General features: G+C 31.7%; 1 protein-coding gene across 3 annotated transcripts in view; it reads right to left on the bottom strand.

The window, feature by feature from the left end:
- Positions 1–18115, bottom strand: part of LOC129224702 (serine/threonine-protein phosphatase 1 regulatory subunit 10-like) — a 131006-nt gene that overhangs the window by 76235 nt on the left and 36656 nt on the right. For all 3 annotated transcript variants that reach the window (XM_054859249.1, XM_054859250.1, XM_054859251.1), the window contains exon 2: positions 5191–5240. In XM_054859249.1, coding sequence (XP_054715224.1) covers positions 5191–5193 — 3 coding nt within the window. In that variant the 5' untranslated portion in view covers positions 5194–5240. The remainder of the gene's footprint in view (positions 1–5190; positions 5241–18115) is intronic.

The raw sequence follows: 18115 nt of genomic DNA, 5'->3' as shown, positions 1-18115 counted from the left end.
CATTTTAATGATCAAAAAAACTAATTTGGAACATTGCACTCAAACAAAAATGATGTTTTTGGTGTTGTGCCAGTGAGCAGAAAGTTAAGAAGGAAAAAAAATTTGGTTCAGAATAATGAAACAATCAAATATTAATCTGCACTTACATAAAAGTTTGAGTGAATAACCATTCAATATTGTTAAAGTTTTTATTTATTTTTTGGCACTTAAACCGATACAGCCTGACAATTGAAACGGTAGTTTGGAGAGAACAAGTGCCAAAATATGAAAATTTGAATTTTAGCGGCAAAAAATTGTTTGAACCTTCAAACAATTTTTCACTTCTAAAATTCAAATTTTCATATTTTGGCGCTTGTTCTCTTCTTCAAACTACCGATTCAATTATAATGAAAGTACAACCACACTCAATACAGGATTATTATGATTTTTTCCCACCACTTCTTACTTAGTGCTAGGTTTGCTAATTTAAGGTATGACTTAAAGATAAGGATCATGGTTTAGACAATGTTGCAAAAAATTTATTGAACAAATGTGGAAAATCCAGTAATAATAAAACAGTAAGATAGCACCACAAAGTTGAAATTTATTTTTATTATTATTCAGCATAGCAATGCACGCATGTTACTTAAAGCAGAATTTAATAATGTTTACTTTAATATATAGCTCTATTAACTAATTAATTAAAGGAAACTAACAAAAAAATCTTAATTAACCTTCTTTTAGAACCATCTTCTTAAATATGTACCTCAAAACTATACTGACGTAAGTCCAACAATTGTGATTTTCCACCTATTCCACATCAAGCCATGTGAACATGGTTCTTTTTTATTTATTTATTTTTTTTTAAATCCTTTTCAGCTTTTTTACCAGGGTTAAAAGAGCATGAATCCCATCCTTTGTACGAAACATAAAAAAAAGTTTTTCCTCTCTACAGTAAAATTACCATAATGTGATTTACGTCCTTCTGGCTCTGAGGTACAGAAATTAAGTTTGGATTTTTTTTTTTTTTTTTTTTGAAGATTTTCCTTCATTAAGTGTATGAACAATTTTTAGACAAAATTAGGAGAAAGTGAAATAAAATGTGTTCTGTATTTTAAGCTAGAAAAATTAACCAAAACAAAAAAAGTAGGTTTCAACTAGGAGGTTTTGGTGATCTTGGCAGATGCGATATCATTGCTCAAGAGGGTGAGAAAGAAATATGTCTAAGAAATATTTTCCACTTTAGTTAAATTTTTTTCATTCACTGATTTCTTTTTTTAAGTGTCAAAGGCTGCAGATAATAGAGTCTACTGTTCTCCTGAAAATAACACTGCTTAAATTATTATTTTTATGCATGCTTATCACTGTAATTTGCATGAATATATGAACAAGAGCAGAATGAAAGCAAGAAAAATGGGAGACTTAAAGAAGTGTTAAAATATGTTAGTCAATGTATGAAAACAAGACTAACTTTTCTTTCTAGCAATTCAATTTAAGAAATAATACAAAAAACCAAAGCAATTTTATACCCATGACGATGGAGGGAAAGAATTCACAAACAGAACGTCAAGTTAGACATGATCAAGGACATTGAATAAAAGATTTTTTATAATAGATTTTTCCTTGAAAACTGCTAATGTGTATATATACCAGTAGCTGAATTTTTTTGAACAATCTGCAAAGCAGATGAAAAATAAAAAATAGTCTGCAAGATAAAGCAATATTATATTACTCGTTAAATCTAAATAGCCTCCTAGAAGTGCTTAAAATAAGATGCTGATATAACTGCATTGTACCTGTGGATTAATGACAGAAAATATGGAACAGCTTTTATTTGCTGAAATTCAAGACTTCCTTCCTTTAAAACTTTTAGCTTTACCCAACTAAGAAATAGTCTGCAGACTTTCTCAAGAAGCAGAGGTGCACCATTTCTGCTACCGGGACGCATATAAACAACCTTTACTCAGTTAGAGACCTTATAATAAGTATTAGGGACTCCTGATTGGCCAGTCAACGCAAATGTGCTGGCCATGTTTTTTCCCCACCCATAAACAAATTTCGTTCCTTGGAAATTATAAACTCACGTTTGAATGCTTTAAATTCTCGCTAGTATAGCCTAATAAGGCTCTTGCACCAAAAAACTCAATCAATTTAAATTCCCACCCTCTTTTTTCATAATGTCTAAAAGATAAGTTTTGTTTCGAAATGAAACAATTAGAGCGCGCAAAACGAGGTATACAGAAGACGGATGATGTTTTCACACGGTAGCCAATCAGCAGTCTCCAAATTTTTACATGGTCTCTAGCAGAGTAAAGGTTGCTTATATGCTACCGGGACATAGGTATAAGATTGATAACCATTTTTTTTAACCTTTCATAATTGAAATTTCTTTCATCTGATAAACTAAACTATTAATTCATAAATCTCTTATTAGATCTATACTCACATATTCTTCAGTAACCTAAACAATGACACAAAACAATAAAAATGCTAAGAGCCATCTTTGGAGGAAATCAAGTTGACAGTTTTTGGCACGCTCAACTCTAATTTAGAACTTTATTGTGCCTTTAAGGAACCAGATGTGAACAAATTAATAAAAATTCAAATATTTGAATGGGCTGGCCATGTTATGAGATTAAACTGAACTTTCAACACCAAAAAATAATTTAGACAAAACCACGGGAGATGGAACTTGGGCTCAGCATAACCTCAGATGGGTCGAATGCCAGTAAAATTTTACCACAATGACAGTGGAAGACCTTGGTCAAGAAAATCTTCAGAAGGTCAAGCCACACACTGGGTTGTTGTACCACTGAAGAAGAAACTACCGTTTTGCAATTATCATGAAACTGTCATGTTTCAGTTCCAGTAATTGCAGGAATTATCTGAAGCACAAAAAGTAAAACTTGGGAAAACGCAAAAATCAAAAATAAAATTTGCTTCTCTACTCCCATTTGATATCACTGCAGTAGAGAAGGGTTTTCAAGCCTTTTCTAAAAACAACTACATTTAAAAGCATCAACAAAAGCAAGGTTTATTTATATTTTTTTCCCGGATGGAAAAACACAGAAAAGGAAAGGAAATTTTAAAGAATTGTTGCCATCACAACAACATGCTTATTTTCTCATATGAAGTTTCCATTTGGTTTCTTTAGAATCCAATTTCTGACAATTAGGATCTATCTAGCATCATTCATTTTGAATATCAAATGAAGATGATCGGTTGTTTCGGAAACTTCTGAAGCATAGTTTTCAATTCAGAACATTGAACATAACAGCAACAAAGCCACATGACTCAGTTTTGCCAGCCCAGTATGGCTCGCAAATTGTGAGTTGAGCAACCATTCTAGAAAATATCTATTACTCTGAATTTATGAAATATGCTGATAAATTTCAGCATTGCATAGGGGAAAAAATGTATATTTGCATTATTTATTTTTTAAACTTGTTTAGGTTTACCTCTCAACACCTTTTGGTCTTTGAAATCATTCTTAATTGCTTTGAAGGGGAAACAGCTAACAATGGAATTCAAATACTCAGTAGCACCAAACTTCAGAAATATTCCTTTTCTTTCAAAATACATGGCTTGCACAAAGTATTCATCAAATGCAATAAAATAGTAAATTCAGCGAAACAACTCGAATCTCACCAAAACTTCCACAGAATAAAAAAAGATGCCTCAATCTTAAAAATTATGTCAAAAAAGTTAAAAAAATTCCTTAAAAAATAAATCCTGTGAAACAAGTTTTATTTACCTTAGGTGTATGCTGCATCGTTTAAACAGAAGTAAAAGCGTTTATATTTTTATATTCAAGATATGTGCTATTCAGAAAAAATATATATAACACTTACTGTGGCAAAAGTATCAGAAATAGGGTAAAGTAACAATCAACTAATGATTGAAATACATTAACATGTAAAAAAAAAAAAAAAAAACAGGGAACCATTTTTTTTTATTGTTTTTCAGATAATACCCTAAACTCTACACGACTCATGGTAATGCAAAACATATAGCACAAAAGAGTAGAGCCATGAAAGTGCATAGAATTTTTTTTAGAAACAACGGCATTGACCAGCAGTTACAAAATTGTGGCTGGAATGCATACCATCAAATCTAAGTTGTAATTATTATGCATCAGTATAATCCTGAAAAGGAAAATTTCCAGTATCACTTCAATAATTAAAATTTCATTCCTTAAGGATAAATGAATAAATATTGTTAAACTGCAAAATTTATATCATTATAGATTAAGAATACTTTCATAAGCATTAACAAAGAAGTTTCATCAGGATTAACTGTTTGAGAAATACAACACTAAGTTTATTTCCGATTATTGAGAGGGTGATCTTACAAATCAGCAATTAAGAGCACAAAATGCATGTGAAACTGAGCCACAATTTGTGCAGCACAAGTAGAAAAGCTGTGCAAAACTGCTGGTGCAAAGAATATTAACCTTGTAACATAGTGGCATCATCATGAAAATTGTAGTAAAAGTGTTGGATGGTTTGGACTGAAAAATAATCTGTAGTAACGTTATGTATTTCAACTGAACAATATTTTTAAAAATTATTATTTAAGGGGTAAATGACAGGAAATTGCTGATAACTTCATAACAGAACAGATGCTACTAATATTAGCTAGTTTCTACAAAACCCTCTTCAAAAACATAAACAATGTGCGAATTACGAAAGTTATACATGCTCTTAAAAATATCATTTTAGGATTAAACTTATTTATATTTTTATGAACCTTAAAACTATTACATTAAAACCAAAGTAGAAGCACATAGATCATTTATAATTCAGCTTTATGACTATTCAAAAATATTTAACAATGTTGAAAAAAAAAAAAAATAATTAAAAAAAATCACAAATGACTTGCTGCTATTTTAATATCAGGTAATAATTTTAACGATCAACCCATCACTTTCAAACACACACACTTTCACCAAACCTAAGTATAATAAATATATAATTATCAAAATCCCTTCAAGATCCAAAATGAAAAATTAACACATTTTGAAATGTTCTGCACACACATGCTTTGCATCATCATCATTTACAATTTGCAGTGTTCGATAAAAAGCTTAAATTACTTATGTGAAACATTGTTAAATGCTATTAACTAAAAAAAAGAAGAAGCATATTTGGTAATTCGCACATGTTAATTCATACTGTATTGAACCATGCCAAAACTTTAAAATGTAATTACCATTACTGTTGACTGTTCATCTAATAACAATAACGCAGCTTGAAGAAAAGCTGAAATATAAAGAAAAAATAATAAGTTTAACAGAAACATCATATTCAAAAAAGTACTAATTTAATGAAAATTAAACTAAGCTGCCATGGAAAGGTTAAGTGCAGTATCCGCAGAAATAAGTTTTGAGATATTTGAAGAAATGCATTTTGGATTCGACTAACAATAGCAAAATGATGGAATTTGAGGATTTTTCATGCTTTCTCTATTTTTGACGGAAACCAAATGAGCAACAGCAAGCTTACAATAAAATTAAGTTCAACAGATGACATACATGCAAAAAAAAAAAAAAAAAAAATTCAGATACTACACTTTTTTTAAAATTTTTAAAATCAGAAATATGTAACTATTGCAGAGGTGATTGCCGAGTTCATGAAAAAAATACCAAATTTAAAAAAAAAACTGCTTGGTGGCTATTTTAAAATAAAAAACCCCAACATTTAAATATACAGTATAACTTCAATTTAATGATGCAGAATTAACAATTTCCTCAATTTAATAAAAACAAATATGTTCAGAAAGATAAGTTTAAATTGAATTGATTATTTTAGAAACTAAAATTCCCACTAATAAAACTTTTCAGGATTCAATAATAAGTGTTTATTTTGTTCATGAATGAACTAAATTCTACAAGAGTTTGTATATGAGCAATCTAGCCATAGGTAGGATCATTACTAGAGATGCACTGAATACCATATTTTGCTGAATACCAAATATTCATTTAAAATTGAAACCAAATATTCAGCCAAACATGTTTAAAAATTTAAAACTGTAATATTTGAATTTTATGCCAATATTAAATAGAAAATGTTAATCAATGTTCATCATGCATTTCCATTTAACATTGTAAATTTATCAACATTAAAGAGTAATTAATTATCAATTAAAAATTAATCAATCTAAACGCAAAAACAAAAACTCTTTATTTCTTTTTTAATTTTATAAATGAATTGATTATGGGCAATGAGACTCCCATGTCACAAATAAACATCTTAAAATTAACTGCTTGATGTGTTTGTTTTTATAAATGCGAAATGAATTATAACTTATTACAGTAAGCTCCCTCTAATACGTGCATTGGAACTGGGGAATTAAAAATTGTCCGCATAAGAGGGGTGTCCGTTAGGAGGGGTTTTACTGTAATATATTCATTTGCTTTACATCAGGCTTGGAGTCAATAACGAGGGAATGTAATCTATTACGATTATGATTACGGGTACAAAAAAGGGAGGTTACAATTACGATTATAATCTTCTGGCAAAACGTAATGACAATTACAGCAACTATCCAATTATGTAGAAAATGTAATCGATTACGATTATAATATACCTATTATGATTTTGATTACAGACTTATATTATCAAGTATATATATCTCACTCATTTGCATCAACGGCGTGATAGTTGAAAATTATGATTTTTGATTTAATATTAAAGAGCTAATTGCAACTACCGTGTAGTATTACCTTAAAGATTATTTATTTTGTATTATTGCCCTGTTGCAGGAAAAGAGCAATATATGAAAGATAAAAAAACACTTAGGAAATTCGAATTGCGTACATTACACAATGCTACGACTGTACAGGAACAGGCACACTCTTATTCAAATGTATACATAAGTGCATATTGTTTTTGACTCAGCTGCTCATTATTTTGCCATTGCAGTAGTTCTGCTTTGGCCTGGCTTAAGGGCAATAACTTACTGCTGCACTGCTCAACATTTTAGAGCTTATAATTTCTGAAAATCGTGTGGTATATTTCAGCATTCTATTCTCAATTATTTAATACATTATCAGTTAATTTAAAATGCAGCTATTAAAAAAAAATATGGTTCTTTATGCAGAAAAACTGCAATGTAATAAAATACGCAGAAAGTGTAAATAAAATATACGGAACTAAACAATTGAAAATTTTTAAAAAAAAAAAAGGAATTAAATGCATTTAAGTGTAATTAATACTTTAAAGATATCTAGTTTTTTTTTCCTCATTCTTTGAGAAGTGAAAAAATTTCCAGCAATGCTAAACAAGCGTGTAACTGGAGCAGATGACGCAGAAATAAAAAAATAAAAAAAAACTTGGGTAGTATTATTTTTAGCAAAAGGATACACATATTAGGGTTAGCCCCTACAACTCTACAGGATCAATTTTATGATCATTTGATAAGTTCTTTGCATATGCTTTGATTTCATTCTTGAATCAATCACTTACTAAAGATATTGCACTTTTATAAGTGCTAAAAGGTTTCAACTTAACACTCATAAAAAATAAGATTGGGCACAACATGTTTTGCTATGATTTCCCCCTTTTAGTTACACATTTTTTTTTTTGCATAAATGAGTATTTCATAATAATATTTATACATTACAGTTTTAATGCAGCAGTGAAGTGCAATTTTTCTTACTTTAAAAATGTGGCATAAAAAGGTAATTAAATTTCAAAATTTGTGTTAATTCCCTGATACAAAACATAAACAAATTTTATAAAATTCTCCAATGCAATTTTTTTACTTTCATACATACTCATTAATTAGAGATAATATCAGTTGTAAACATATAAACATACATTTAACATGAAACTATGTGAGAAATTATTTTGAAAACATACAAAAAAAAATCTTATTCACCAGGGTTTAGATTAGATGTCATGTAGCAAAAAATAAATGCAAAACGTGTAAAGGCAAGAGTATTTAAAAAATCACTGAAACACAAATGTGAATTCGGTTTACTTTTGACAAAATCTTTTTTCAGTCATTCACGACTTTCTCATGAAAGTATTAAAAGCTTTTTGTTGCGCGAAACTTAGTTGAACTTCCCATATCATTGTACTTTTTCTGCTAAAATACGATTTTGAGGTGGCAATGTGTTTTGCTTGATTGCCTAACATTGACAGATGAAAGGGAAACTGATGAATGACCAATTTAAGGATTTGGGAAAACGTTCCCAAGAAGCCCTGGAACGTTCCTGTCAAGTCCATAGGGTACTAATTGTACTAAGCACTTAAGATAGGGCTCGATTTATGACTCTCGTTTACAAACAGGGACAGTGGGGACGAGCACTGAATTGTCATTTAAAGAAAGAAGTCGTGTTCTATGTTATTACCAGGGATCGCGTTAAGCATTCGCCAATGCGCCAAATACGATAAAATCGTAAAATCGGTAAACAAAATTCGAATTTGGCGAATTTATTGGCGAACAAAAAATTCTCTAAAATATACACAGAGGAAAAAAAATCTCCCTTCAGCAGTCAATCTAGATAAAAATTAAGTCCGTTCACAAAATTTGGACCCCTAAAAACGGACCCGTCACAAAATTCCGACCCCTAAACGAACCTTTCACAAAACTCCCAGACTAGCAATCACTGAAAGTTGTTTTATCCTCGGAACACTCCGAGCAGATTGAGGTGCGCGCACGCGCGTTAGCATCGGATCGGAGGAAGGATGACGTTTGCCTCTCGTCTCATAGCGTCACTGTACTTGCGCCTCTCGCTGATTGGATATGGAGTGCGCAGTAGCTACCGAGTACCGAAAGTGTGGGCGGATGCCTTGTTGAATGGCGCGTTTGTTTCATTGTGTTCGATGTCTGAAACATCGGAGTAAGATAGGAATGCAGTCTTTACTTCGTTAAAAGCTTTTATTTCTACTCTTAAATTTATTGAAGAATGATAAATATCACTTGAAGTTGTTTTTAGCCATTTTTTCCTTTGAAAAATTACATATGATTTTAAAAAACTACTTAATTTGCATTTTTTTCTCACCAAATTCCTAAAAACGGACAAAAATTCCTGGATATACCCCTGCCCTTATCTTCAAAAAATTGTCAAAAATTAAGTTATACTTCACATTCTGATTAAATATTTCTGCAGACAAAAATACATTTAAAATGAGTAAAAGTTAGTCTTTGACTAAAACTTTTGAAATTTGGCTAACACTTTAAAAATTTGGCGAATTTACTGGCGAACGATTCGAAATCCTTAGCGCGATCCCTGTATTACTAAACAATGTTATCGTTCCATACATTAGTAAAAGGGCGGCCTAAATTTTTTCACTTTTAGAAAGTCAAGATTACATGATTACAAGGGGAAATCACGGATTATTTTAATTAGATTACAGTTATGATTACGCATGAAAATCCTGATTATGATTTTGATTACAATAACGGGAGCATCCCATCAACATATTACGATTATGATTACACAAAACATAATCAATTACTCAGATTACGCAATCAGTGATTACTCCAAGCCTGCTTTACATACATACTTACATAAACTTAAACATATTTTATTTTTCTCGTTTTCACTTTAAAATATTTCACTATCAAATGTTTATATACCTATTTATGTATGCTATTTTGATATGATTGGGCTGTCAGACATATGACCTCCCTCTCTACTTCCTATATGTACGTGTCTGTGCAATTGTAAGCCATTTTAAATGACGTCAGAAGAAAATGGTTGAGCAATACTCTTTTCAGAAAATTTTTCAAAATTGAAGTCATAACTTCAGCGTCAATGACCAGATCCAGATACCTTTTGCGTTTTTTTATCACAATTTTTATCATTTCTAATAAAGTCTTGCCAAAATTGATTTTAACCATGTTTTCAGAAACATTTTTGGGATGAGGTTTTTTAGCATTAAAATTTATAAACCTACATTCAATAACCAGGCACCCAGGTATCCATTACACAGTGCCTCAAAAAATATACCTTAAAAACACTTTTGACACCATTATTGATGATTCTCATGTAAAATGACCCCCTAAATCAAAATAGACCACCTTCCCCCCCCCCCCCCACCAATTTTATTCAGTTTTTGACAGACAAATAGCCGTTATTTAAATCTGATGAGGGAAGAGAGCGCTGAATTCACCATTAATGTTCCTCTGAAGGGTTAGAGAAGTATAGAGTTCACAAGCTTCAACATGTGTAGCAAGTTGGGACTCTCAAACGGCTATTCCCCCTAAAATGTCTTCAAAATCATTAAACTTTATTTCTGTTAAAGGTTCATTTTACATTTTTTTCACTTCTTACCAAAATATAAGTATCATTCCCCATTCCCGTAAAAAATTTTATGTTGTAAAAAAATTAAAATAAATAAACACTTGAAAACATTGCATATTATATATGATTCACACCAGTTTTTTTGACGCAGAGAAACTTTCCGTACAATTGATATTTATTAAAATTACATTTAAATATAATTAAGATTTTTAATGAAATTAAGTATACTCATAATATGCATTAATGTATATTTATATTTTAGAGAGATCGCACCCATTATTCGACTTCGAAGCGGTTGATCAATTGTGTCAACACCAAATTTTTTACTGATAAAACTAATTGTGGCTTTTGTTTGCTCCAGAATTGCATTTGTTGTGATGTGAAGTAGAAAGTAATATTAACACTTCTTTTCTGTATGTTGATTGGGGGTATTCTGAATTGGGAACTGTGTATCTCTCTTGATCTAGAGTATATCAGTTGGAATATACAGCCTTACTTTCCTTTATTTATTTATTTAATTTATTTACTAGCAGTACCCGCGCCCGTGTTAAGAATTTAAAGAAAGTCAGTTGTCCAAAAAAATTCCCTTCCCTCCTTGCTGTTAAATTATCATTTTTATTGAACTAAAATGCTTACACACATTTTAGCCGCCTGCGGAGACCAGCTGGAGACCCCTCGTTTCTTGCGAACCAACCGAAGCAAAAAAAAACGTTTTACACAGATTAATTTCCCCATTATTGGCAATTTTAATATGATTCAGTGGTTAACTCTTTAAATATCACCAACATTGGCCAAATTAAAACCAGACTTAAAAATAAAAAACCGACGAATTTTTCACCAATTTGGCGACAAAAAGCTTGGTGATATATCGTCAAATGTTTGACAAATTATAACATCACTTGAGTTAGCACTGAAATTAACAATGATTTCCCACCAAAACGGCATAAAAGACCCCCTTAGGAACATCTGAATGCAACCAAAAGGGAAGGTGCACAACTAGACCCCACTAGGAGACTAGGTACCAAATTTCAACTTTCTAGGGGCGAGAAAACTTGTTGTAATTACTCCTTGCTAATGTTTCCTTGCTTAATGTCAAAATGGATATTTCGCGTGTCTGTACGTGCCTAGGCATATATTCCACGTGTGATAGGGTCGAAAAAAGCTCAACATTCATTCGGGGGTGAGCAAAATGGAAATTAAAGCCGATTTTCGGACGAATTTTTTTTTGCGAATACAATACTTCCTTTTTTGTAAAAGGAAGTAAAATGATAAGCATTGTAGCGATTAAGATTCAATTCCTCAATATTGAATAGAAATCTAGGTTGTGACGTTGGTTTTTTATCGATCGATCGACCGTTGCTTGAAGATTGATGTGTTGCTCTGCATTCAAAAAATTGTAAAAAAAAAGCTATAGCGTATTTTTCAAAATTTTCTTTCTTCTGAAGAGGGTGAAATGTTTTAACTATTACATACTTAATTTTCAGAAAGTAATCTTTTTATAATTTTTTTTTTGTGGGATGAGTTTAGAAAAAAATTCAACCAAGAAAAAAATATAAATTAAAGGTTTTTTCAAAAATTTATAAAAAATAAGAAAATTTGTGTATCTTCAAAATTTTTTTGGTCATTGCATTTGAAATTAAATTCCCTACACTGCAGTACAAAAAAGGTTTGTCTGGCACAATTGGTTGGGGGGGGGGGGGTCTGTGAGCTAAAAAGTACTAAAAATCACATAAAACATTCAATTATGAGAAAACTAAAAAAAAATTTAGATTTTAGCCTTCGAGGACACCCCCCCCCCCCCCCTGAGTAAGTTCAAATTTTGTGCCAAGTTTCAGGGCTATAAGTGCTATCGGGTCTTCCGCCCATCGGGTACATACAAAGAGACACCGTCTGTTTCATAAACAGAGTGACCAAAAAGTCCTTGACACATTTTAAAAATTCATAAAAAAGTTACAAATTGTAGTATGAATATGCAGTTCGCTCCAAAATGCTCCATAGGTCAAGAATTGAATTTATATTGAGGGCTGTATCGCCACAGCGAGAAAAAGAAATGTAATGCGAGATAATTAACCATTTTATTCGTAAAGCAATACCTTTCACAGAACTCATTGTGTGCACCGTTTGTGACATAAGATGAACTTGAGAATCGTTAGATCGATCAAGATACGCAACACACATTGGACTCTGGAAATGAAGGGAATTACATTACAGTCAACCCTCATTTATCGCGGTTAATTCGCTCCAGACTTTACCGCGATAACTGAATTTCCGCGAAGTAGGATTCTTTATTTATAAACCGAATATTTTTCTTATTAGAGCACATAAAACTTACTTACGACTATTTAAATAGGTTTTTAAGATAGAGCACCCTAGACCTAACAGCACCCTTAACCACTATTAAATTTGTAGTATTCAATATATTGCACAAAATACACTAAACTAAAAATATATCACTTTTTAATTATTGGGAAATAAACTACACACACACTTGTAGTTCTTATACACTATTACTAATCCATGAAAAAAGCTCAACTTGTTTGATAATGAATTAATTGCCCAGTTAGTGACCGTATGTACCCCCGTTTACTCAATCCATCCTCATCAAAGGTATTACGTATACAATTTAAAAAGCTAGTACATTGTTGAACACCATCTACATTACAGATGTATTTATCCCCCAGCAATAATGCAGTGATTTATACTTTTCATTTAGTGCTTAACGGTTAAAATGAGATAGTGATTCCCTTCACTTTCTTTGAAGATTTTACACCTCCACTCCCTCAACTAGTACAAACTACAACCCCTCAAAAGAGCTCACCTTAAAAAGACATACTTTGTTATTTTTTTGTAGTAAAAAGTTTACACAAGTGCTTAAAATGGGTTAATTACTATATTAAAAAAAAAAACTGAAAAAAAAAAAAAAACCGCGATGTAGTGAAGCCGCGAAAGTCGAAGCGCGAAGTAGCGAGGGACGACTGTATGTTTAATAACATGATTAAAATCCCACATGACGTTTCTTTTTCCTACTGTGACGATACAGTCGTCAATGTTAATTACTTACAATTACTTTTTTTCTTTTTCTTCTTTTTTTACGATGTCATAAAAAAAGTCTTGAAACTGTGAAGTATTATGGCGCAAACCTCATATTCATACAACAATATGTTGCTTTTCTTTAAATTTTTAAGATATGTCAAGGACTTTTCGAGCACCCTATATATAGATTTCGGGTATACCTATACCTACTAATGTGACAGACGCTATGACATCAAAGGTTGAGCAAATAATAGTGGAGATAAAAATTTCAGATATCATTTTTCAATGCAAGGGGTTACACGGAGAACCCCATGTGGTCTGCAGGCCATAAGTTAAACATCACTGACGCAAATAAATAAACTTAGAGACATACTGAGTACTCGGTAACTACTCGGCACTCGGTCAAACTTTGATCAGATACTCGGCCAATACCGAGTAGTTGCAAAAAATTGAATTTTGTCCAAGACAGATATTAAAATTTATAAAAAAAGCTCAAGCATGTATAATGTTCATAATGTTCTGCAATCATTTACAATTCAAATTTACAAGTCAGAATAATGAAGTTTGTAATGTTTCAATGGAATAAATCTTTATTTTTATGTCCCCTAAGTTAATAAAACTTATTTATTAAAAATTGTGCAAAAAAGGGAAGTATAGGAATATAAAAATATGGAATTTTTATATTAAAAATGGATTTTTGCTACATACAAAAATTAGTTATAAGAAATATAAAAATACCTTTGCTTAAAAAATAAAAGGAAATAAAACACCGTTAAAAGCACAGTGCAGACACGTGTTTTGGCATTACAAGGAATTCCTTTTTCAATGCACAAAATGTGAGCTCGTGGATTTAAAGGCATCCGACAAAAGTCGGATTTTTTTGCCAAACGTTTTTACATTCCTTAGCTCACATTTTATGCACTGAAAAAGATGTTCCTTGTAACGCAGAAACACGAGTCTGCAGCAGGGTTGTAGTTTTGGCCAGACAAAACCTATTTTGGCAATGCCACTAGCAAAAACCGACCAAAACTGGGTATAACCGCCATAGAGCTGGCCAAAACTGTATTGTATAAAAGCACAGTAATATGTATAATGCGTAGATTAAATAATGCGTAGTTACATTTCAGCAGGAATTTAGTTTTAAAAACTATTATATGGACAAGGAGGTCTATACTACTATTCCAATAAGTTCAAAATTCATCACATGTGTATCAGTGGTTCTTCTTAAAACATAATTGGTACTTGGTAACTCGGCCGAGTAGTGAAAGGCCGAGTACTCGGTAACTCGGTACTCGGCCGAGTAATGAAAGGCCGAGTACTCGGTACTCGGCCAAAGTGCTACTCGGTACGTCTCTAAATAAAATACCATGAATTCACTATGAAATACCAAAGCGTACAACCTAATACATCCAGTAACATAAAAAAAACTGGAGAAAAAGATTTTTTTTCTAACAGACCATTCAATATCAAACATAAGCATAAAACGCTAGAAAAACAATAAGCCATTTCGTATTATTTTATACATTTTCTTTTCTTGCTCTGACTGCATCCTCTATCGAGGTTGCAAAAAGTGTACAGGTATAAGCACCATTGGATTGTTTAGGTGGAAAAAAAAGCTTCAATTTTTTAATTGTTTTTGCAAATTAGTTTTACGTGATGTTTTTACAAAAATTATTTTTTTAGTTCATATTTTTATTATAAGACATTCTGTAACTACAAAAATAGTAATTTATTGTATTTGCAAGTCAATTATTGCACTATATTTTGAACACATTATTTTGCACACAAGCATAAATTTCAAAAAATTTGGTTTATGGAAAAAAAAAAACTCATGGATACAAATTGAAGTTTTTAAGGAAGAATTTCTACGTAACTAGATTAATATCAGCTGCATAAATAAGTTACATAATATTTATACCTGAATGTTCACATTGAATAAATAGATTAAATAAGACAAAAAAAAAATAAAAAAATTGAGGCATTTTTTTCTGTTTTTGGTATTTTCTCACAAAATATTGTTTCTTAAAAATAATTTTGGACACAAGGGTTTTGAACAGGACGGTAAAAAACATGCCAACCCTGCTTTCATTTGCACATGCATAAACACAGAGAAATTTAGTTTCTATTATTAAAAAAATAAATAAATAAATAAACTTATGCATAAAAATTGAAATTTTAATCAAGAATTCAACTTCTACGTAACTAGATTAAAATCAGCTGCATACATTAGTTGAATGTTCACACTGAATAAATGTTCAATGTAAAACACTACTTTAAAATATATTTTATTATGTTCTTGATGTTTTCTCACAAAATAGAATTTCTCTAAGAGTATAGTTTTGGACACTTTCGGACATGATGGTAAAAACCAGGGTTTATTACTATAGTGCCCAAAACAGTGCCAACCCCGGGCTTTGTGTTAACCAGTTCGGGACGAATGACGTACGTTTGCGTCAGAAGCGGCTGCTCGTCCTGTCCGAATGATGCTTATGTGTCTTCTGGCTACTTGATGCTCGTGTGCGGCAGTCTTGCATAATATTGGACGAACGAACGAACAGCGTTTGCAGAAAATGTTTGGCTTTTGGCTCTGCAGAAATTTTTTTCAAACAGCTAACGTTATTATTTTTTTAAGGGAATTTAAAATCAAATCCCAGTTTATTTCTGTTGAGGTCTTTTAAAGCATATGTGTGAAAAAAATAATGGTTTTGGCAGTTTTCTTCAGTTGGTGAAAAATAAGCAAACTACATGTTATTATAAAAAAAAAATCAAAGCACTTTTTTTTTGGGCCTCTTTTATTTTTGAATGTAAATTTAATTCTCTATTCAAGGGTGAGTTAGGCAAAATAATTATTTGCAGAAAATTTTTAAGTTAGGATTTGTGTTTGTAGAAAACTTTTCATTTTATCTAAGTCTGGTGTGCGGCTTGATTTCGGAACGAATCAGATGGCATCACTTATCCATTTTCCATTATGTTTTTCTCCTATTCTTAATTATGATATAATATTTTTTATGATGATTTTTTATTATTACACTTGTTCTTGAATTTTATATTTGTTCACCATACCTTTTCAAAAAATAATACACTTTTTGAACAAAATTATGAAATGTGGCAAGCAAAACAATGTTTTAAAGCATTTTTTGAGAAATTTCAAAAACCGGTATTAATACCGGTATCACGTTTTAAAAATACCTAATACTTGTATTGAATTTTTGTTCTGGTATTGCCATCCCTAGTTATAAACAAAGATGTCATTCTTTGAAACAAATTTTTGTTAATTTCAGGTTAAGCCCCCCCCCCCCCCCCCCCCCCAAATACTCAATAATATTGAAAAATTACTGGCCCTAATATTACAAAACATGGCCTTACAATTGCATTTTCAAGACTTGAGTTTTAGAAAATATTCGGGCAAAAGGTCCCCCATACCGCATTTCTTTAATACCACAAGCAATGGGTGGAGTAGCCCCTGAATATAAAACATTGCTTAAGTTTTTTGGACCATAGTTTTCTAAAATTTTCCAGGGAGGGCTTCAGATCCTCCATCCCACAAATCTTAAAAGTTTGTCCAACATTGCATATTTGAAACTTCAATTTCAAAAATTTGCAGGGGAGGGGGGGGGGGAAGAGAAATTGATTTCAATCTAATTTTCTTTTTTAATCGATCGGGACGGTCCCTGAACTCTATCCCTTACCTTAACGTCAATAAACATGGCCTACAATCGCATTTTTAAGGCTTCAATTTCTAGAAATTTCTGATGAGACCCCTATACCTTCTTTCCCCATAGCATCTGCAAAGAATGTCTTAAAATTGCATTTTTAAAACTAAAAGTTTCAAAATTTTGACCGGATCCTCACCCCTCCCTATCAGATCAAAATTGTTCTCTCTTTTTTTTTTCAATGTGACTCTCTAAAACTTTTTTCTGGTTACGTCAATGCAAGCAGGGGCAGAATTCCAAGAAATTTGGTGGGAACCAGACAAAGGCGAAGTACCTTTTGTTTGATTTTAAAAGTTATATTCTCAGAATTTGCTTCTGCAACGATACAAAGGAAAATAATGTTTTGGAGACTTAGGGAGAGGAATATTTTTGTGCCCTAGAAAAAAAATAGTATTGAAACGATTCTCTGGTTTGTGATTTTATGACTGCATCTACGATACATGAAATGAGGGAGCACCGCGGCCCCTTAATTTCGTGGCAATTGCCTCATTCGCTCTCCCCTTCGGAGTGCCCGGAGTACGAATCGACCGTCTTAAATTTCTAGTAATCGGAAGGTGGACATCAAGAGCTATTTCCAACAAAATTGTTTGCAGTAAATCCGCCTTTAAGTTCGTGATCTATATTGACTTTAATTTTCCCTGTAAGAGCTAATGTTAAGGAATTTGAACTGTTCAAAATTGAACAGAAAATTGCCCAAATCAAAGAGGTATTTTTTATACATGTTCTTTATCAAAAGCTTTTTCCTACAAAGTTTGTTTGAAGAAAATTCACCTCTTAGTTTGGGTTTTTTGTTTGCCTTGAATTTCCCCATATGCGCTGTTTTTTTAACTGTTCAAAATTGAATGAAAAACTGCTCAAATCAAAAAATGAAACATAGGAATGAGGTGTCCCTGCCAAGATCTTTCCAACAAAAAAAAGTTTGTTCAAATCGGATTATTCATTCAAAAGTTATGGGAGGAGGGGGGCAGGCAGAGCAGACAAACACATTTCCCTAATTTCAATACCCTACTTTCCAATTTTTAATTCAAATATTTAATTTATATTTGACTTTTTGTTTTTGTTTTTAGGGATATTTGTTAGCAGGGGTCGATCCAGGTTTTATTTTTTGGGTCCCCATTTTGTGAAAAGGCAAAAT

Source organism: Uloborus diversus, chromosome 6, assembly GCF_026930045.1.
Source record: "Uloborus diversus isolate 005 chromosome 6, Udiv.v.3.1, whole genome shotgun sequence".
In the NCBI taxonomy this organism is placed as follows: domain Eukaryota; kingdom Metazoa; phylum Arthropoda; class Arachnida; order Araneae; family Uloboridae; genus Uloborus; species Uloborus diversus.
The sequence above is the reverse complement of the archived record's forward strand: the minus strand, read 5'-3'. Positions and strand labels throughout refer to the sequence as shown.